General features: G+C 39.7%; 1 protein-coding gene across 4 annotated transcripts; it reads left to right on the top strand.

Annotated features, from left to right (window-relative positions):
* The first annotated feature begins 2,070 nt into the window (after positions 1–2,070).
* On the top strand, positions 2,071–20,777 carry cdk12 (cyclin dependent kinase 12). Of its 4 annotated transcripts, XR_010910871.1 has the most exons (15): positions 2,071–4,008; positions 5,105–5,782; positions 6,437–6,616; positions 6,704–6,843; positions 6,964–7,134; positions 8,283–8,472; positions 10,122–10,178; positions 11,316–11,417; positions 12,464–12,541; positions 12,651–12,767; positions 12,857–12,988; positions 13,188–13,411; positions 13,933–14,355; positions 15,870–16,395; positions 20,639–20,777. XR_010910871.1 is itself a non-coding variant. In XM_067477904.1 (14 exons), the coding sequence occupies exons 1-14, from the start codon at positions 2,834–2,836 to the stop codon at positions 16,274–16,276; spliced, it is 4,062 nt and encodes a 1,353-aa protein (XP_067334005.1). In that variant the 5' UTR covers positions 2,071–2,833; the 3' UTR covers positions 16,277–17,513. The 4 variants fall into 4 exon arrangements, 2 of the variants coding, with proteins under 2 accessions (XP_067334005.1, XP_067334003.1); XR_010910872.1 differs by lacking the exon at positions 20,639–20,777 and having other exon boundaries at positions 13,933–14,475; positions 15,870–16,003; XM_067477904.1 differs by lacking the exon at positions 20,639–20,777 and having other exon boundaries at positions 13,188–13,399; positions 15,870–17,513.
* Positions 20,778–21,277: the final 500 nt, after the last annotated feature.

The raw sequence follows: 21,277 nt of genomic DNA, 5'->3' as shown, positions 1-21,277 counted from the left end.
TTTTTTTTTTTTTGGCTACGCCCCTATAAGACAGTGGATCCAATCAACAACAGGGGCTGCAGCCAGTCATACAGCGTCATCAATCTGTAACACACACATGACAACAAATCCTCCCTTCTCATAGGGTTTTTCATTTAGAACAAACATATCTGGAAATAAAAGCCATATTTTTCTAAAATGCAGTGCAGATTTAATTATATCATATTGGCAAGTCAAATTTTTCAAACAAGATTTTAGAATTATGTTGAATTTCCAGCACTGCATAGCCCATTCCCTGTCTCTTCAAGGACATTCTCAGATATCTCTGATATTGTTCCTTTATATGTAATTTCTCATTTCAAAGTTTTTAAGAGAATGCTAGTTGCTACTTGTTAAATGGATAGAAACAGCTGAACATCTGTTAATGCTTGTTTTTCAGAGCCTACACCTTCTGCCTTATCACAGTGGTTTGCTCAGACACTGAATGGGAAAAGTCTGACCTTTGCTACAAAAGTTTAACTTGATTAACAAAATCAAGAGATTGCATTTAAAATGCTTTGAAGGTTTTATCCAACTAATGATTATTTACAGAGGGTTAAGAACTTGGTGGATTTAAACTGTACCTTTTGTGGGGAGTCTAGAGAAACACTGTCCACATACAAAACAGTTTGTCATGATTTATGGCTGATAACCTTTACTCTAAATTTAAATGACTAAGGGCTGTAAATTTGGATTAGATGTATTGTTTAGGAGTCATGCCTACTAATGTCTAATAAGAAATTGACATAGTTTTCTGTGCTGAATATGTATGAAAAAAGGCAAAAAAACAACAACATGAGAATATATAACATCTGCAATCTTTACAGGGTTTTTATATCATTATTTTTCACAGTATTATCTTTCTACAAACCCCCAGCATGTTTCTACTCTGTATGTGTCTTTATAAATTTTATCCAGAGGAGATTATTGTCACTTGTATACTTGAAAATTACTGTAATAAGTTAATTAAAAATAAGAGATCTATCTCTAAAATCACATTAAAGTGTATCAAAAATTAAACTTTTTGATGTCTGTGTTTCCCATGTTTCTCTAGTTTCCACATGGGTAAGCTGCCTGCTGGAACAGGATTGACTTCCAGATTAGTTGACATCACAGGTTGTACTCATCGGAGCATGAGGAAGGCCTTAAAGTCGGATTTTGCCTGAGATCATGTGAAACATTTACTCTTCATTAAATTAATTTAATGTCTCCTAGTATAAAATGTTATCATATGTTATTCTGCTGAGTGCACATCTGTTTTGAATGGATCAAAAGACTAAATTACCACCACACACAATGTTAATGTTATTTTTCTATAGCCTATTTAGTTATTTCATCTGACATATTGCACTGGTTATTGTTATTCAGTAAACAAAAAATATAAATGCTCTCAGCCAAATTATTTTATGTCCCACTAGCCTCCAGTTGATTGGCAATATTTGTTATTTTTGATGCTCAGTCTTTCTCAAGATTTGAGACAAAGATAATATTTATGTATATCAATGTATATTAAAAACACGTCTCCATACATGGGTGTATTAACCTGCTTTGTGGTCCCAAGATCTGGTTAAAATCTGTTACTTTAAGAACATTAACTGACACAAGAATCGTTATACATTTAGAATTTGAGACGAGACCTCAGTTTGTAAAGTGTAAAGATTTCTAACATGTCAGTAGATACTGTCCTTTAATCATACATAAGATATTTTCTTGGAAATTAGCAAAAGCGGACTCTATGGTTAAGACTCAAAAAGTGTGGAGCCTTTGGGTGTCCTGGACGAGGCCCTGGTCATAATACAATCTTCCAATGCATAAGTAAATATCGGCTCCTTTACCCTTTTAATGTATTTAAGTTGTGTTATTTAATACCTTTTGATAATTTAAAGATTTTGCTTGTGTTGAGTTGTTGTACTATCCCTGTGAACGCTTTGCGTCCCTGTCGCACCACCTCGCGTATGGTAGGAGGCTCTTTGTTGTGATAGGTCGTCGCCACGACACGTTGAAGATTGACAGCCCCTCGGCTTCCGGTTCATTCCACTGTGCGCAGAAGTTGCTAGTCACAGGAGCCACAATGGCGTTTGTAGTCTCCTTCAGATAGGGCTGTGGATGATATTAAATCCACTAGCATCGCCCTAAATATAGGCCTGGTTGATTCCCAGAGCAATTGATAATAAACTGGAACATCTACTGCACACGAAAATATTATGATTTCTATTCAATATTGAGTTATAGAAGATAAAACTTACATTAAAGGGAACATGTAAACAGCACCAACCGGGTCAAGTTTTCATTTTGTTCGAGAAACGAGCATCTTTTAATGAAGGCATTTGCTTGTTTCTAATTCTAAGAGCGTAATTCTGTGGAATAAAGCACCTTTACTTAACTTGGCACCGGACAAGGACAGCTTTCACAAAGGGACTTTTTTTCTTTTTTACGAGTCAGCTCGCTAGCTGCCGAGCATTAGCTAGCAGTGCTAGCGAAATTGAGACGGAGACGACACCACAATGCTCAGATGTTTGGTTTGGATCTTCTTCATTCACTAATTCAAACTCTATACTTCACAGTACCGGAGAGCTACTTTGTCATTTTTCATCTTTGACGAACTATGGTGGCGATGTCAGCGGAATGAATTGGCGTTGAGGAGGACTGGACGTGAGCGGCCTAGTGTGTTTATTTTGTGTATTTTCTTGCCTAGTTTTGCTTAGTAATACTTTTGGTTTTGGCCTTTGGAGTAGCTAGTGTTCTCCTGTGGATGAATTGCCTGGACCACCGAGGCCCAGTCACAGCAGCAGAGGTAACGTCGCCGGCGTGAGGGATGCCTGGGTCGGACCGACACCATGGGACCAAGAGGAAGCCGGAATCTAGCATCAGCGGTGTGTCACACCAGACCCAGGCCCCGACTCATACCTCTGCGGGAGACATGACGAGCAAAGACGTCAAGGTGCAGTTAAAATCTTCGATGTCCTCTTCAAGACGCAAACGGCATAAATCAGCAAAACTTAATAGGGAATCTTTGGCGGCGCCGGGACCCGAAGATTTTACCCACGGCGATACGGCGCCTCCTGGTGTCAACCCGGTGAAGCCTCTGGTGGAGTACGACGATATCAGCTCCGACTCGGACACTTTCTCGGACCCACCGTCCTCCAGACCTTCCGAGAGGGGGGGCGGGGAACGTCTGGAGGCCTCACCAGACAACGATAGGGACGACTTTGACAGAGAACCTGGCGGTAGAGAGAACAGGGGGCACAGGCATTCTCGAAAAAAGTCAAAGGACCCTAATAAAGTTAGAGACTCTGGGAATGGGGAACGCGAATACAAGAAAAAGAGCAGCAAAGACCGAGAGAAGGGGAGCTCTGGAAAGAGCAAGGACAAGGCTGTCTCGTCATGCTCTTCGTCCAAACGTCAGATCCAGCCGGAAGGTGACTCTAAACGTGGGGAGCAAATGCTCTCCTCCCAGGTAAAACCTGCGGCCAGTGTAGGTAGCACTACTTCCTCCACATCTTCATCTCGCAGCAAGGAAAGCAGCCGCTCAGGGAAGACTCGTAAAGAGAGGCAACAGCGGAGAGAAGGCAGAGACGAGGGCAGCCGCAGCTCCTCCCAGAGAGGCCGGACAGACAGGAGCCATCGCAAGTCCTCCAAGAGCCACAAGTCGAGCCCTAAGGGCAAGTCTTCAAGTCGGGGTAGCCCCCGCAGGAAGGGTACTAGTTCAGCTCTGTCACCAAGTCCTAGAAGAGGAGTTGGCAGTGAGAGTCCCCTGGGCAGTGGTTATGGACAACAGGGGGATGACACCTACACCAGGCGGAGGCTGGCCCAGCAAAGCCCCAGTCCCTACGGGGATATGTCTCGCCGCAGCAGGCAGAGATCAGACAGCCCCTATGGCAGCAGACATAGGTCTTCCAGCTATGAGAGAGACAGCAGTCCTTATTCAAGAAGACGCTCCATAAGCCCTTATGGTACAAGGAGGTCCTCCAGCACCAGCCCCATGTCTCGGTGAGTACATACTCTTTGTGCAATATCAGCATAGGTTTATGAATCAATTAAACTCCCACTCAAAGGAAACATGCTGATATGAAAAGTACAGAAACAGAGAGAGAGAAAGTAGAGAAACAAAAATAGCAAGCTTTTATCCAGTAATAGTTTTGCATTCTTACATACTTGAGCTTTTCTTCATTCATCTTATTAGTAATTGGTCAATTGAACAGACATGAGAAACTTGCCTTCTAAGTTTAAAGTCACGTAGATCGGTTGAACTCCCAGAGCCTTTCTTCCTCTGGCAACTCCAACTCCATACTTTCTCCACTTTGACAAAAACCTGAGGAGGAGAAAAGTAAATCATGAGGACAATGGTATAATAGGCAGCTAACAGTATAGTTAATCTTCAGCCATTTTATTGTTATGGTGCTCAACGTCAGTAAAGGATAATCTTTAGGTATGTGGCGGAGCTTTGTACACAGCCTTTAATGTAAATGTTCCCAAGCATTTAGAGATAAAACTCACAGTTCCCTTCAAAAACATATTCAAGCCTAATTTACAAACAGGAACCTGGTGTATATCTTTAAAAACATTCCCCACATCATACAAAGCCCATCATCATTTCCAGCCTTTCATCTTTTGGCATATTTCATTGAAGGACCAGTGCCACACATTAAGTTCACTTTATGATCACTTCTTGTACCAGCAGAGTAATAGAGCCTTGAAAAGAGAGGAAATGTCTTCAAAATGGGTTTTCTTATTAACTTGACAGGTTATTCAAGTTCCCCTTGTATTTGTTTTATGTCTATGGCTAAAATGGAGTCACAGAAGTAATGTTAACTAGAAAATGAGTCGGGAAACAAATTGTATCACTTCAGTTCGCTAAAACCTTTAAAGTCAATCTTGTGTTTTGGAGAGCAACAGTAGTTGAACCGTTGCCTCATCTTTTATTTTATTTTCCTTATAATATTAGACTGTGTCAGTGGACTATCCTCTTTCCTTTTTTCCCAAAAAGCATGCAGCATCCTTTATTCTACATCTGACTTCAAGAATATACAGTTGAATCTGAAATGTTAAATTTTTTAAAAAGTAATAAAAAATATCTTCTATTTAGACGCTCAGGCCGCTCTAGGAGTCGCTCCCCTCTGCACTATTCTTCATCTCGCCGCTCCTCCTCTCGCTCCCGCAGCAAGAGGCACACATCCTCTGGTGGACCAGGGGGCAGCTCCCACAGCAGCCGGCCGGCTAGTCGCTCCCCTCCCTCCTCCCGCCTGCCCCTTAACTCTAGTCTTGGAGCAGAGCTGAGTCGAAGAAAGAAAGAACGCCAGGCTGCTGAGGCGGCTGCTCGTGCCAGTAGTGGTGGTGCTTCCCCTCCTGCGTCGGCGCGAAAATCTGCTGGTCCGTTATCTTCAAGGCCTGGTAAAGCTGAAGCTCCACAGCCAGAAAGAGACTCGATTAAAGCAGCAGAACCTCTGCCCCCACCCCAGGCTCAGTTACCCCAGGATGTTCCAATTGGGGAAGATCAGGCTACTGCACCTCTTCCCACTTCTACTACCACTTCACCTGCACCTTCTCAACCCTCTCCTGTGCCCCCTGGTTCAGCCACACATGTTGCACCAGTGCCACCTCAGGCAGAAAGCATTCAGCCTCCTACACCCTCCACCATGTCCCAGGCCAAATCGCCAGCTACTTTTCCCACACGCAGCCCCATCCGCCAGACGCCACTACACAAGACGTCAACTCTGCCTCCCCTGCCGTTACCACCTTTACTGCTTGGAAACACTCAGGACAGGTGAGAGACAGGGTTGCATTTACACTGAGTCACAGTCCACGCTCCTCTCCCTATGCGGTGATCTTGTAAAAAACCTTTATACTCACTCTTAAAGTAGGCATAGAACAGCAAAAGTGCCAGTGCATACATGATTATACACTAATTTTAGTCTTGGAACTATTGATTGATTCATCTTTGTAAATGTCAAGACAAGTTAAAATGTTTCAAGGCATTACTTAAAGCTAAGCTGTTGCCTATTACCAATTTCTGACTTTCACATTCAAGTTAAACTGATTTAGTTGTGTATCATCAGTTCCCTCACAGTGTCTAAAACATTTTTGTGGTTTTGCCTTTGTCCATTTGAATTCAGCTTGGAAAGGTTTGCTAAATGAACAGTGTATACAACTTGGAAATTCTGCCTATTACTTTGATTACAGTTTATTGCACTCACAAATATTCTGTTCATTTAAACTGCAAGGTTCACATTTTTGTCTGTCCCACCACTAAAGTTGCTGGATTTTTCCAGCATTCTTTCTCGTTGTTATCAATTATAATGAAATAAAGAAAATATGGTGAGCTCAAGCGCAACTTTTTATTTGCATTGTTTTTTTTTTCTGACTGGTCTCTTTAAACAAATACATTTGTATCAGAAGGTTTTTGTGTTTTTAATTTCAGCCCAAAGAAGTCCACCCCTCCTCAGAGGATATCCAGGAAGGACAAGGAAGTCCGCAGCCGGCCATCACTTATCGACCTTCCCTTACCACCCACCCTACCTGGAGGCGACTCATCCCCCCCACAGTCCCCTGTCCGCCAGGCTCCTTCACTACCCCAGCCAGCCCTTAAGAAGAGACCAAAGTCAGTTTTTTTTATTACTCACAAATGACTAATCTCCCTTTTTATTCTCATTAAGTCTAATATGTTTTTCTCTCTGATGTTTTCCAGGATTTGCTGCCCACGATATGGTGAGCGCAAACATACCCAGAGTGACTGGGGCAAACGCTGTGTAGATAAATTTGATATAATTGGCATTATAGGGGAAGGCACCTATGGTCAAGTGTACAAGGCCAAGGACAAGGACACTGGTAAGGCAATATTATGTGGACTTTTGTCTCTATATTATTTACAAGTATTTGTTTGAACAGATTTAGAATTCAGATTTTAAATAGAACTTGTTTTCCAATTGCTCCCTCCAACCATGCAAGGTGAACTGGTGGCTTTGAAGAAAGTGCGTTTAGACAATGAAAAAGAGGGATTTCCCATCACAGCCATAAGAGAGATCAAGATCTTGAGGCAGCTTAAACATCGCAGTGTGGTCAACATGAAGGAAATTGTCACTGACAAGCAGGATGCACTTGACTTCAAAAAGGATAAAGGTAAGAGGCACAGAAGTAATAGTAACCCCGAAGATCAGATAATTGTTGCTCCACTGTTGTCTGAGACAGGCTTTACCTCTGTCAAAGTCTCTGATTTGGTCAGAGCCAGAACTTCAACATGTGGGGAAAGAAGTGCTGCCATGGTTGGGATTTTCTTCCGGTTTTATTTGGGAATGTAGGTCAGGGCTGCAGTGATGACCTGAAGATAGTCTAGTCAAGTCAATTCGAGTCAAGTGGCTTTTATTGTCATTTCTACTATACACAGTGGTACACAGTAGAACCGAGATAACGTTCCTCCAGAACCATGGTGCTACACTAAACAGCAGCATAGAGCTACAAAGTACTACAGGTAAATTACTACCGTAAAAGAAGACCAGCCAAAAAAAAACAAAAAATCAACAAAAAACCCATTTATAGATAACAGCATGATGCTTGTACACTTCTTAGCCCTGTGGATTCTTGTAGTCCCAGTAAACAGTTTTGGGGTGAGACATTTGGTTCTTAACTTACATTTACATTACATTTACATTTAGTCATTTAGCGGACGCTTTTATCCAAAGCGACTTACAAGTTTGTTGTTAAAAAGAACTAAGTATATATAAATACAAATTTAACTCCTCAAAACTGGAAAACTTAAATTCATTTTCAGTAAAAATATGAAAAACACAAAAAAAATTAGTATTAAATTGATTAATATGTATATGTGAATGAGTCTTTAAAATGTTATTGGAATATAAAAAATATGAGAGCAGTTGATGCATCCCTAACAGTTTTACTAATGAAAGCTAAATAATTCAGATTTTAAATTGATCATGCGTCGAAGTATAAGACAGAATTTACTTTTAAGACTATTTCAGTGTTTCTAAAAATCTAAAGTACTCAGCTCATGCTTACATATACTAACATATACTTTCATAAGACAATTGACCAATAAGACCATGTAACTTGGTGGTAATGTATCTTTCAAGTTGGATTTAATTTACATTACACTAATGTAGTTGGCAGTACTAAAGTAGAAAAATCCAATTTGTCTTGTCAAACTGTGTCAACCTTCTCATCACATGCCCACTTTTCTGACCCCCTGATTTGTGGTTTGTGTGTGCATATTGCACCTCTTATTGTAGAATATATCTTCCCTCTGTTTTTAGGCGCTTTTTACCTGGTGTTTGAGTACATGGACCATGACCTGATGGGTTTGCTGGAATCGGGCCTGGTCCAGTTCTCCCATGAGCACATACGCAGCTTCATGCGCCAGCTGATGGAAGGCCTGGACTACTGCCATAAGAACAATTTCTTGCATAGAGACATTAAATGCTCCAACATACTGCTTAACAACAGGTAAGGAACAGATCAGGAGTAAAGAGTCTTTACAATCACATTGTTGGATAGGTCAATTTTTCATACATCAGTATTGTCAGCAATGACAACAGTGTGTGTTTGTTTGCTTTATTACTGATATGAAGAATCAACAAAGTATAAAGGAAGATTTTTCACACATAGTTTAAATGCAGCTGCAGTTCCTCTTTTTAAAAGCAATCTAAGTTGAACTGTAATAATGGTAATGCATTTAATCCTGGGAATGCACCCCATTGAATTATGGCAGTATTTTCCACAACTGCAAAGATATTTACACTTAAACTAAAATTACAACGCTGCAAAAGTTTGTACCCTCCTTTATGAAATGTTCTCTAATACTTTGTAAGTCCTTGCTTTGCCTTTGTAACATCCGAACTCTTTTTGAGTAACTTGTGAGTAGTGTTTGAATGCTTTAAAGTGTAATTATAACATATTTTTCATGGCATAATTGTTCTAGGTTTACCAGATTGCTTGTTGTCTGCCATGAACAGCCTTCTTCATATCTATTTGTAGGTTTCCAATTACCTTTAAGAGAGGAGATTGGGAAGGCCATAGTAAAATAATCACCTTATTCTGTTCAACCCATTCCTGGGTTGACTTTGCTTTGTGCTTTGGATCGTTGTCTTGTTGAAGGATTCACTGCCTCCAGGTTTTTAGCTTTTTGACTGATAGTAAAAGATTTTACAATTTAAGATATTGGCCTACACTCATTCTTCCCTCCACTTGATACAGAGCTCCAGTGCACGATGCAGATAACCCCCCCCCCCAAAAAATTAGTAAGCCTCCAACATGTTGAACTGTGTAAATAATTCAACTCAAATCAATCAATTCAAATAATTCAACTTTGGTTTCATCAGACCACATAAATCTTGTTCCAAAACTCATTTGGTTTGTTCACATGCTCCATAGCGTACTCCAAGAATTCTGTCATAAGTCAAGAATTAAGCAATGGCTTCCTGCGTGCTTTTCTCCCAAACAATCCAGACCTTTGCAGAGTATGCTTGATTGTAGAGATGTGGACTTTTATTCTTGTTTCCTCTATGGACTCTGTCAGATCCCCTGCTGTTTGTTTTGTATTCTTATGGACCTCTTGAACAGGTTTCCTAGCATCTCTTCAGTTTATTTTATTGGTCTACTTCTTGGAAGAGACTTAGGGTGTTAGGGTTTCTTACATTTTTGTATTATTGTTTTACAGTTGGTACTGGTATCCCTAAATGGTTTGAAATATTTTTATGTCACTGTCCAGCTTTATGAAAGTTTACCAGTTTTATTTGAAGGTCTAAGGTGTTTCTGTGATCCCATTGTTTTTGTTGCTCTTAGCAATCTACTTGAAATTGCCCCTAGAGAATTTAAAGTGCAATTTAAAACATATTGTGCCACTCATCAAGCATAAAGATTGGACATTTTTCAAGATCATACACATACAAGTTAATTACCTAGATGGTTTGTCAAGGGGAATGCAAATGTTTGCACTGCAATAAATTATATGTTGATAAAACACTTTTTGTTTTACTTGTAATGTAAGGGGATGCAAACTTTTTTACTCATCTGTAGATGTGGGAGAAAAAAGCAAGTTTGTATCATGTTATGTATCATTGCTTCTAACGTTCATTTGTCTGTGTTTTATTTAGAGGTCAGATCAAACTGGCTGACTTTGGTTTGGCCCGGCTTTACAATTCAGAGGAAAGGTAAGGCATGAGTGTGTCGTCTTTGTGTTTACTTGAACATTTATGCCATAGGCAATCTAATGCAAGAGTTTTGTAATAATCCTAACTTCACAACGGTTTAGAAAGAGAGTAATTCAGTTGTTACTTACAGATTATGTCAATTTTGATGCTATTGAAGTGTATTCTGTTGTAGATTGGGATTCAGCAAGATGCATTTATCTTTGGGGTAGAAAAGTTCTTTCAGTTTCTAAAACAAAACAAATTGCCAAAGTAGCAAGTTAAAACATTCAGTATCTCAAGAAGAAAACCTGCCTGGTTGTTTTACATTGCAAAAGGAAAACCTCTGGCACAACCCCACGTGCTTGAAAGTTGCACGGAAGTGAGGGCACAAATGAAAAAGATTAAACAGTTTAATCTTTTCTGGTTATTTTACACTAAAATGGCAGTAAAAATTTGAAGGTTTTAAGGTCCTGCAGCTCACACTAGTATTAGGCCTTCAAAACCATCCAATATGCTTAAAAAATCTAAAAGGAAATAAATATTGCCATGACGCTGTGTTTAACAACAATTAAATTATTGGACTGATTGCTTCGAATAGAAAATGAATAATGTTATGCCTATAACTTTCTGAAGGGACAAAATAGTGATACAGAGTTTCAACATTCTGTGAGGTGGATCAGTAATACTCAATCTTGCAATGATAGAATTTTCTGTCAAGTATCCAGCATTTGGTCTAATTTGAGGAAAGAGCATGGAATTTCCTAAATATTAATATTCCAAAGATAAAAACAGATACCAGTATGTGCACCACTGCTCCTAACGTTTGGATTAAGTAAACAGCATTACAAAGTGTATATTCTTATAGTAAAATAATTAGCTTGAGAGGGCTTCTGTGCTTTTAAGTCTAAAGTGTGTGTTCATAGCCGGACTGTATTAGACTGTATTCGTTTTAGCAAGGTGTATATGATAATCTTCCAGTGAATGGAAACCTCATCTGCTTTAGTCTTTGTAATGGAAGATGTTCAAATACTTCAGTCATCATAACGTTTATCACGAGCTTTAATTTTACATTCCACTAGATGGTGCTATCACTCTGTGAAATGCTGGGGCCTGCGTGCATATTCAATCTCTGTATCATTTCTCTTCATTTGCCTCTAGTCGGCCTTACACTAATAAAGTAATCACACTATGGTACCGCCCCCCTGAACTGCTGCTGGGAGAGGAAAGATACTCTCCAGCCATTGACGTTTGGAGCTGCGGGTAAGTTTTTAAATAAAGAAGAAAATAATTATTTAAATTTTGTGTTTAAATCTTAAATCTTTTTTACATATATATTTGTTCTATTATTTTACTCAAGGTAATGCATGAATTGCCAGTTAATTAGAGTACAACAGATTCCATATATTGCATGTAAATAGAGTTGAACTTTTTTAAAGCAATTCTATTATTCAGTAAAATGTAGTTACTTTAAAATGATTTTATTAATTTGGAAATAAACATAAACAAGAAGACAACAATAAACAAGATCTCATATGTTCACCCTGAAATGTATTGATACATCTATGTACTGTAAATGAGAAAATGGCAAACCTACAGCATCTATTTGTAAACACAGGTTTATAATGAGCATTTTAGCCAGTGTCTTTCTGCTCTGAATCCTCTGAGTAGGCAAAAGCTTTTCACACATACACACATACATATATATATATATATATACATATATATATATATATATATATATATATATATATATATATATATATATATATACACACACACATATATATATATATATATATATATATATATATATATATATATATATATATATATATATATATATATATATATATATATATATATATATATATATATATACACACACACACACACACACACACACAGTTACTATAGCTGATATTTCTATCGAGTTGGTGGAAAACTTGACAGGAAAAAATATACATAACAGATGTATTGAAATCATCTTTATTTCTGCACTGTAAGCAAATGGCACCAAAAGGCAAATTTAGCTCAGTCAGGTGTGAGAGAGTTGATTTTCATATTAGGTGTGTGCTGTGCTGCCAAATTTTAACTTGGTTTGTAGCAGATGCCAGTTTTATGCAAATAGTTTTTACATTTCTCTTTTGTATTCATGTGCCCATCTTTGTCTTCCTATGACTACTCGAGTCAGATATTCAGACTTTGAAATGGTGATTTCAACTTTTTACCCTTGACTACTATGCGTTGTTTACTTATGGTAGTGTAGACTTTGTTCCTACCTTTGATGATTCTTTGCCATGGCTCAGGTGTATTCTGGGAGAGCTCTTTACAAAGAAGCCCATCTTTCAAGCTAACCAGGAACTTTTACAGCTGGAGCTCATCAGGTAGGCTGTGGTTCCCTGATCAGAACACCTAAAGTATCAGCATAATATGTTGCAACCATGACACCCTTATTATGTAGTCACTGACCCCATATCTGTGTTATTCCTTTAGCCGTTTGTGTGGGAGCCCCTGTCCTGCAGTCTGGCCTGATGTCATTAAACTTCCCCTTTTCAACACCATGAAACCCAAGAAGCAGTACAGACGGCGACTACGGGAGGAGTTTGCCTTGTATGTCGACATGTTGTGGTTCCATAAAGTTGCTGCAATCTTTCACTTGTCTTCTAATACAGATGAAAAATATTTTCTCTTTTGCAAAGTTTACCTACTCCTGCCCTCGATTTGCTGGACCGAATGCTGACCCTGGACCCTGCACGACGATGCACATCGGAGCAGGTTCTCCACAGTGACTTTCTGTGTGATGTGGAACCCAGCAAGATGCCACCACCAGAGTCAGTAACAAATGATCAGAAACAAGCACATTCTAATAACATTATGACATTCTTAACTCTATAAACTATTAGATATAGTAAATATTTTTCAATTTGATACCAATGTTATTGTGATGAGATATTCAGTTTGGTTTGATTGATGAAAGCTGAATGAGAAATTTTGAAAGTGATTTGACATGTCACTCCACTCTTTGTCCAGTCTTCCCCACCATCAGGACTGCCACGAGTTGTGGAGTAAGAAGAGACGACGTGCCCGTCAAAGCGGGGTGTCCGAAGATGTGCCTGTGTCCAAAGTGCCCCGTAAAGATGCGACAGGGACCTCTAGTGGAGAGAACAGTCGGTCTCAAACCAGCCCAACTGGTGCACCGCCACCTCCACCAGGAAAACCACCCTCCACCATCACCATAGAGAGTGAGTTGTCAGGTAACACCCACATCGCACATGTACATTAGTAGAATTACCAATGGACAGATTGAGCAGATTTGGAAACACCAATTGATAAAACAGGAATTGTCCGTATTGCATTCATACCATATCACGTCAAACATTTCAGAATATCCTGTTTTTGTTGTTATTTATGTGTTTATTTGGGGGCTTGGGCATTGGAGAGGTTCTATATCCTTTAAATAGATAGTAACAGGACAGAGGTGACAAGAAAGGAGCGAACGATAGACGTGGATGATGTGCAACAGTGGTCCATTGGATAGATTTCAGTCATAAACAGTGTCCTTAAGACATAGCAGTATTTTTTGATTGTCCTATAAGTACTTAGTCCCTGTTAATATTCAGGGAAATGAAAGAAATAGAGTCCAGAATACTGACACAGTTGCAATGCTTGCAAGTCAAAAATAATTATATGTAATTCAATTGCTTAAGGACCCTTTTTGTTTGCATAGTGCTGTATTTTCATAGTTTGAATTCTGGTTGTGTGGATGTGTGTTCAGGCCTGGGAGCTGCTGCAGAGCAGTTGAACCAGACAGAGTTGGCGGTGCTGCTGAACCTCCTTCAGGGACAGGCTGAACTCAACCTTCCCCAGGTGGCCCAACTCCTCAACCTCTCCAATCCAGAGACTCTCAGCCAGTCATTGTCTGCCCTCATGGAGGCCTCTGACCACCAGGGAGCACAAGAGGACCAGAGCCAGTCTGGTGCCAGGTCCCAGCCCCCAGAGCCACCTCCTGAACCCCAGGAGATCTCGCCAACATCCGGAGAGCCGCCACTCAACCAGGAAGACCAGACAACCCTGCTGGCCCTAATTTTGAGCCAAATCATCAAGCCTCAAACCGAAGAGCAAGGCGATGAGAGCAATGGCGTCCAATCAGAGGAGGCCCTAACTCGTGGGTCGTCCGCCTCTACTACTGATCGCAAGGGCAAGTCTGGGTTTAGTCTTTAGTGGGCAGTAAAAAGGGGCAACCAGGGTGAGGTGGAAATCACTGGGGACTGCAAGAATGAGGAGAGCAGGGCAGAGAACAAACAGAGGCTGACTGAGGGTTGGTACTCAAGATTCCTATATACTCTATCAAATTATTACCTCTTAGACTACCTGATGAAATCTGCTAAATGAAAAATTAACCTTTTCAATTGGGCTGAGCTATCATGCTTCCCCTTGCCCTACCTTTATCCCTGACATTCCTAAAACCAAATACCATTGTCCCTTTTACCACCTGCAAAAGTTAATAAAACTTGGCAAAATGTTTAGCATTTATCTTCATGTGACCCTGGTAACCAAGCAGAGGATTGGTGCACATGGACATCTCTTACTGGTGTACTCAATAAACCAGAAGAAAGTTTAGTGTTATTCATCTGAGTAAAAGGTTCACACTGTATTGTTCCCTTTCCACGTGTCTCCCTCTTCTTGTTTCTTACTCACAGTCTCCGTTTCTGTATCTGTCCCACTTCCACATGTGTTTTTTCTCCCTCACTTCATTTTCATTATAAAGCTTTCATGGATAAAGGTTTTATGGATTCTTCACTGGAAGCATTGTTGCTTTAAGCAATCTGTAATGTCAGCCTTTTTATGAAGCAAGTCTAATAAATTATCAAGTGAAAATAAACGTTTTGAATTTTTAGACCTCACCTGCATGTGTTTCTTTTAACTTTGGTTTATCACATTCTTTTTTGTTTGTTTTGTTTTTAACTGTTCACTCTGGCTTGGATGTTAGTTCAAAATGTGAATAGCAAGTTTAATAAAACTGTTGACTATGCTACTAGCATTGGATTGGTAAAAGTCCTATTCTGGTTATTTTTCTTGTCAAGGTGTCTGAAACCTTTACAGCCTTTGTCCACCTTGGACCATTGAAGTTTGGAAGAACACAATTCTTTACCGCGACTTTAAAAACTATAGAAAAGTATCCTCTTCGTTCATCCAGCTGTACATCACATTCCTGCATTTGTCCCTCAGAATAGTTGTTAGGCAGAGACAACATAGACAGCTCTATTTAATACAGCTGAATATGTTGCGCATACATTAATGCATCTGTACAGGGATATGTTTTATTATGTTTGATAAATACTGATAACCTGTCCCTTTTTAAAATAAAAACTTTTTTTCCATTTTATAAACGGTTATTAGGTGCATCTTATATAGTTTGCACAGCCCCAGTATAACAACAACTAGGTTCACAAATTCAGGATTGATTGCAACAGTAGTTGACGGAAGTAATCATGCCCTTGTACTAAAATTTACCTGATGTGAAGATGCACTTAGATGCTATGCCCTCCCTCTTGTGGTGAAAGGTAGGAATATTTATACTACATGACTCCAAACAAGTTTACGACAAAAGATGTTTAGGGATAATGTGTACGTGTGTATATATACGTGGTCAGTTTAAATACGTCATATGTGCCTAATATTTTTGTCTTGTGTTGTGTTTGGCCATTTCAGATGGTGTGGTATCAAAAAAGAAACAACCTGGGGCAAACCAAGCACCTCCATCTAGTGAGCAGCGTCCACCCTCTCCACCCGGGCCACCTCCATCTGCTCATCTACTTGGAAACACCCAGCCGGCTGGGTCAGAAACCCAACCAAGTCAGGACATCAGCCCTGCTGTGGCAGCTGCCTTGCTCCAGCTCATGACTCACCAGGACTCGGATGCTGGGGCCTCTCAGCGCAGCAAAAACCCCTCTCCAGCTGTAGATGCTCCAGCCCGGGGACAACCCCCACCACCCTGGGTTGCAGACTCTCCGCCTAAACCTTCAGCTGCAGCTGAGGCTCCAGCAGGACTAGTGACTACTACAGTACAGTTCCCAAAAGACCAGGACCTCCGCTTTTCCCACGGAGCTGCCCGCTGACCCTCAGCCTGTCCCCTAATGAGACAGACCTGGATATCTTGGGATGATGCCAGCAATCCTGGCCTAAGGGGAATGGCAGAGGGACACCTACAGATTATGGCTCACTGGATCATGAGCAGGTAGTGAAAAACTGAAATAAATATTTTGAAAATTAATATCATGGTCATGACCATCACTGCCCTAAGCTGTCATGTTATTTTGGTGGGAGTGTTTTGACCTGGGGTCAGTCTGACCATTAAATAATCCAAGTAAAAGCAGCAACCATATGCAGTCTTTCAACTCTACTGAAGGTCTTGACTTGAGTCTTGAAAGTTGACTGCCATGCAGCTGAAACTCAACTTTAAAAGCTATGGTCTTTTTTTCTTTTCCTCCAAAACCAAATAATTGGCGTGCCCACTGCAGTGCCTGCTTTTAATAAAGGTTTTTCGGTGTTTTGGACAATAGTCATTGTCCTCTACTCTGTGATAAACTGAAGCTGACACTGTGTATGGGTAGATTTGAGGTAATGAGCACACTGACAAGAACACTGGAGGACCTTTACTTTCACATTAAAGCTTATAGTATGTTGGCCAGCTCTTATGTTTTTAGATTATGGCTCCTTTGTGAACCCAGCAACCCTGACTGATCTCAGCTTAGTCAAGAAGTGTGGGTTAACTTTCTGCTTTGGATGGCACCTACAACTGTGTACAGCTGCAAGACTGCATTTTTCCACCCCCAATTTTACCCAAAATCTGTTTTATGGTAAATAGCATCTGTTGTCAATCCAACTGGACTGCATTGTGTCCATCTGAAGATTTCCCTTCCTTTCCTATAAGCCTATATGTTAGAACAAGCCTAAGACTGCAGTGCTCATGTTTTTGTCTCAATAATGGATTAAATCACTACAATATAATGAACTGCTTCGTTATACAAATGCTTGTTGAAGTTTAAAGCTAGAAACATCCAGAAAATGACTTAACCAGGTTTTTTCCTGGTGGACTCTGAAAGCCTTGTCTAATATGTCTGGCCCTCGCCTCCCTGCCAACTTGTGAAGCAAAAGCTATTTCTTTTTTGGTGCAGTTATTTTCTACATAAAGAAAATTATACACATTGATAAAACAATGGTCCATGGTTCTGTTTCCATTTTTTGCTTTGGAAAAGGAAAGGCAGGAGGAGGTTTAATGGTGTATGTAAAAACTAAAAAATTTTGTAACCTGTGTTTTCTTGGTTCAGTTTATTAAAGGAAGTTATGCGACCAGTTGTATCATGTCTGATGGCATTTCTGAATGTTTATCTAAATTGGCCACTAGATGGTAGACATTTCACTTATGCTTAAACAACAGTATGCCTACACAATTAGGGCACTGCAAAGCCTGATCAGAGTTTGAAACAGTATAAACCAAGTAAGACGTTGGTTTTTCAGTGCGTCTTCTTACTTCTATGATCTGGTAACTCACGAAAGCCTTTTTTCATTCATGCGCTACTTGGACTTTACATAACATATGGTAAAAATCACTGAAAAAAATCACAAAAGCGTAGGTATATTTGCAACTGAATTAAATATTCATACGACTCACATTCACAATAAACACAATATAAAAGAATCGAAAACAAAATAAAAAATGTGCTGAATTAGACCTTAAACATAGAAAAGATTTTAGTGTTTTTAGTTGTTTGTCAATCCTGTTGATTTTTTCCTATTGTATCCAACAAACTTATTATTTGAGAGTAGGTTTTTGCATGGTTATGAATATAATTATTGATAATATGCAATCTGTTGTATGTCCAATTAACAGATGCAAATTTGGGGATAATTTTTGAATGTGAAGGAACACTAAATCAGAAACTTATTTAAAACCAAGGTCTTTGTAGAAGTTACATTTGTGTTGATAAAAAAAAAAAAAAAAAACTGTAGATTTTATAACTCGTTTCATAAAATGTTAAGTACGTACGTTTGACCCAGACAGACAGTGATGGGAGGTAGTCTCTGCGCATCAGTCTTATTTATGTGTTAATTCTTTTAGCTCTTAAGTTGATCTCTTTATGAAGATCCTGACAGGCAGACAAGGATCATAAACTGCTGATTGGCAAAGACAGAGGCCTTCAAGATTCATGTAGATCAGCTGTGTGTGTATGTGTGTGCATCCACATTTGCAAGTGTGTGTGCTAGGATTGGCCTCATGCATACCCAGACCAGTTCCTTACTTGGCAGTCTTACAGAGCTGCTTACCCCCCTGGCCCACCAAGCAGCTGAGCCCTCTGGGTGAGAGATCCTTTCAGAGTGGATGCAGTAGGAGGCTCACCTGCCCTCTAGCACAGGCCCAGTGTGAGTGAGATGAGATGCTGTAGTGTGTGTGTATGTTTCTGTCTGATGCTTTCACCGATTGGGACTCTAGATAATAGTGAATGTGCCCGCAGGGAGTTTCCACAAGAGTAGTAGTGGGCAATGCCAGTGCCAAGTCACAGAGACTAGACGAATAAATCAGGCCTGAGAGAGGAAGAGAGGGAGGTGCATGAGGCTGTGCCATCAATCAGAAAGGCACCTTATGGGGAATGCCCATAAATGTGCCATGCTGCCAGTCTGAAGCACGTAGTCACCATGGCAGAGACAGGCGGCAGCAGCATTTAAAATGGAGCCTCCATTTTGGATAACGCTGCTTCACTGTCAACTTCAGTGATTTTGGTGGACTTCCAGACAAATAGTGGCTTGATTGACAGCCCATTTCAGTCAATTTATGCCAAATTTTATTCATGAAAATTGTATTTTTTGGATCACTGCTTTGTCCAGTATTCTTAGTCTCAATGAAAGCCGATTATTAGAGCACAAATTTGGAATCTACAACGTACTTCACCACAATGTCAGCAGCTAGATACCCTTTGTCCTCTGTAAAATCTGGCAACCTTGAACTAATCGCAGCTCTCTATAATTGTGTAAAACTATAAATTAAGATATTACACTTTTTCCCGAGACATGATGGCTGATGAATTTTAGGCAAAGGAAAGATTACCAGTCCCTGTCTGTATTAAATGAACTTTCAGACACTGGTTTCAATTTTAAACTTTCTTAGGCACATAGTTCTGATGATAATTTTTCAACTCTCCACAGTGAACAATTTAGGAATCTATCAAAAAGGCCTGGCAAATCAATCTCTCAACTGGTGATAAATTTTAATTTGGCAGCAAACTCAAGATGCAAAAAATTACAAGAAGGCACATTCATATTCACATTTAGATTTATTAATTTAGGATCATGTGAACATTAAAAAGTACACAGTTTTGGTTTGAAATGAGACCAATGCAGTCTTCTACAGACAAAATAGTTTTTGGATTCTGCAGCTGAAGCATTTCATAAGCAGCTTCTCCTCTATACTGCGATATAGGTACATGTGTTAATGTAAAAAACAAATACGATTTTCATTGAAATAAATCTCTTCATCAACTCTTTACAAAACGGTATAAATGTCTTGCTCTAAATTTCCATATATTCTAGTATAAGATATCCTATGTCTATATCTATACCTGTTAGTGTGTATGCAGCGAAAATAATGTGCATAAATTCTTGCATCTGGTAGGTCTTTGGAGCAGTGAAAATCTGGGCCGCCATTCTCTCTGAGCCAATATATGGTTTGAAATTGAGTTTGACGATTTAAACTGTTTAATCCATGACTATGTGTAAACTCAGTGAGAGGAAACCAGGATTCCCACAGTCCTACATCTGCATTAGAGTTATTAGCAAAGAACAGCTACTGTGAAATGTGAATTTTAACCTGAGCATGTGAAAAGCTATTCCAACTGATTTCAAAAAAGGAATGTTTTTCCTGACGATTTATACCCATTTACCCTTATAGTTTGAGCATTGTAAAAAAAAAATATAATAAATCGATTTTGGGTACTTCAGCAAATTGTGCTGTCCTTATCAGATGCATTCTTTGTCTTCTATCAAACCAAATTTAATGTAAGTAATTTAGTTTATGGCTACATCTTTATTTATTTGATGTTTCAAAAATTGATTGACTTGATCCCAGCAGTGATGTATGCTTTACTGCTGCAACAGCATGTTTTATTGATGCCATAACGTCATCTACATTTCTTCGCAGTTTATAGTTTTGTGGGAAATTGCTGTTTACACAAACTCATTATTTCTTGATGGCTCAACAGCAGTGAGACCAACCATAGAGTTTTGGAGGCTGTTGAATGAGGATTCAGCTGCGTACTGATTTTTATATAAAGCCACTGGTGCCAGGTCATGAAACCATAATAAACAATCCTTTGGTATAAATTTCTCCCACGATTAATTAAGTGATGTTATCAATAATCAGTTGTGGAATAAATCTGTGAAAGAATACACTGACTTAAAAAAAACTTTCTTTGACCTTTTTACAGTTATCCACTTCAGCTAAGGGCGTCACCCTCTTCACATCATGCTGCACATCTGTGAACCAAAGAACTCAGTATCTCATTACTGATTCAATTCAAGAAACTTCATGAGCAAGGCAAGATTATTCTGTGTCTCTCTGTTGGTGCTGCCGCTTTAAGGGTAGAAGGGCTGCTGGGAATGCAGTCAGCAAGGGTGTTGGAGGAGGAGGGTGGTGGTGGTGGTGGGGTTGAGTTTGGTGGGGGGGGTGGAGGGGGTGGACGGGCCCTGCAGGACCATTTGTGCTGAAGCTCATTTGCGCAGCGACACTTAATTGGCTACAACAATTAATTAATGTGTTGGAAAGTTGGCACAAAAAGTTCATTTAAGAGGGTTTTAATAAGCAATTAGAGGAAAAGCAGCGAAGAGGGGGAATTACTGGAGAGGAAAGAGAAAAGCAAAGATGGAGCGAACGTCTGGCCACTAGTAGTGTGTACACCCTACTGTAACTGGGTGCAGCTCTTTGTCTCTTGCACTGACCCGTCAGTTTTGAAGAGCTTTTGAAAAAGCCTCATTGTAGTGCCATAATGTGTTATTCTCTGGCCCTTACTTGTGTTCTTAAGTGGACTTGAAACCCACGATGCCCTTAAATTGTATACATATCCACC

The sequence above is a fragment of the Channa argus genome, chromosome 15, assembly GCF_033026475.1.
Source record: "Channa argus isolate prfri chromosome 15, Channa argus male v1.0, whole genome shotgun sequence".
In the NCBI taxonomy this organism is placed as follows: Eukaryota; Metazoa; Chordata; class Actinopteri; order Anabantiformes; family Channidae; genus Channa; species Channa argus.
Note: the sequence above shows the minus strand (reverse complement) of the source record. Positions and strands in the feature narration are given on the sequence as shown.

Excerpts from the sequence above, each read along its gene's own strand:
- cdk12 (XM_067477902.1), top strand. The coding sequence starts at position 2,834 with ATGCCTGGGTCGGACCGACACCATGGGACCAAGAGGAAGCCGGAATCT. Across the intron at positions 12,768-12,856 it reads CTACGGGAGGAGTTTGCCTT|TTTACCTACTCCTGCCCTCG; the intron begins GTATGTCGACAT and ends TCTTTTGCAAAG. Across the intron at positions 13,412-13,932 it reads CATAGAGAGTGAGTTGTCAG|GCCTGGGAGCTGCTGCAGAG; the intron begins GTAACACCCACA and ends ATGTGTGTTCAG.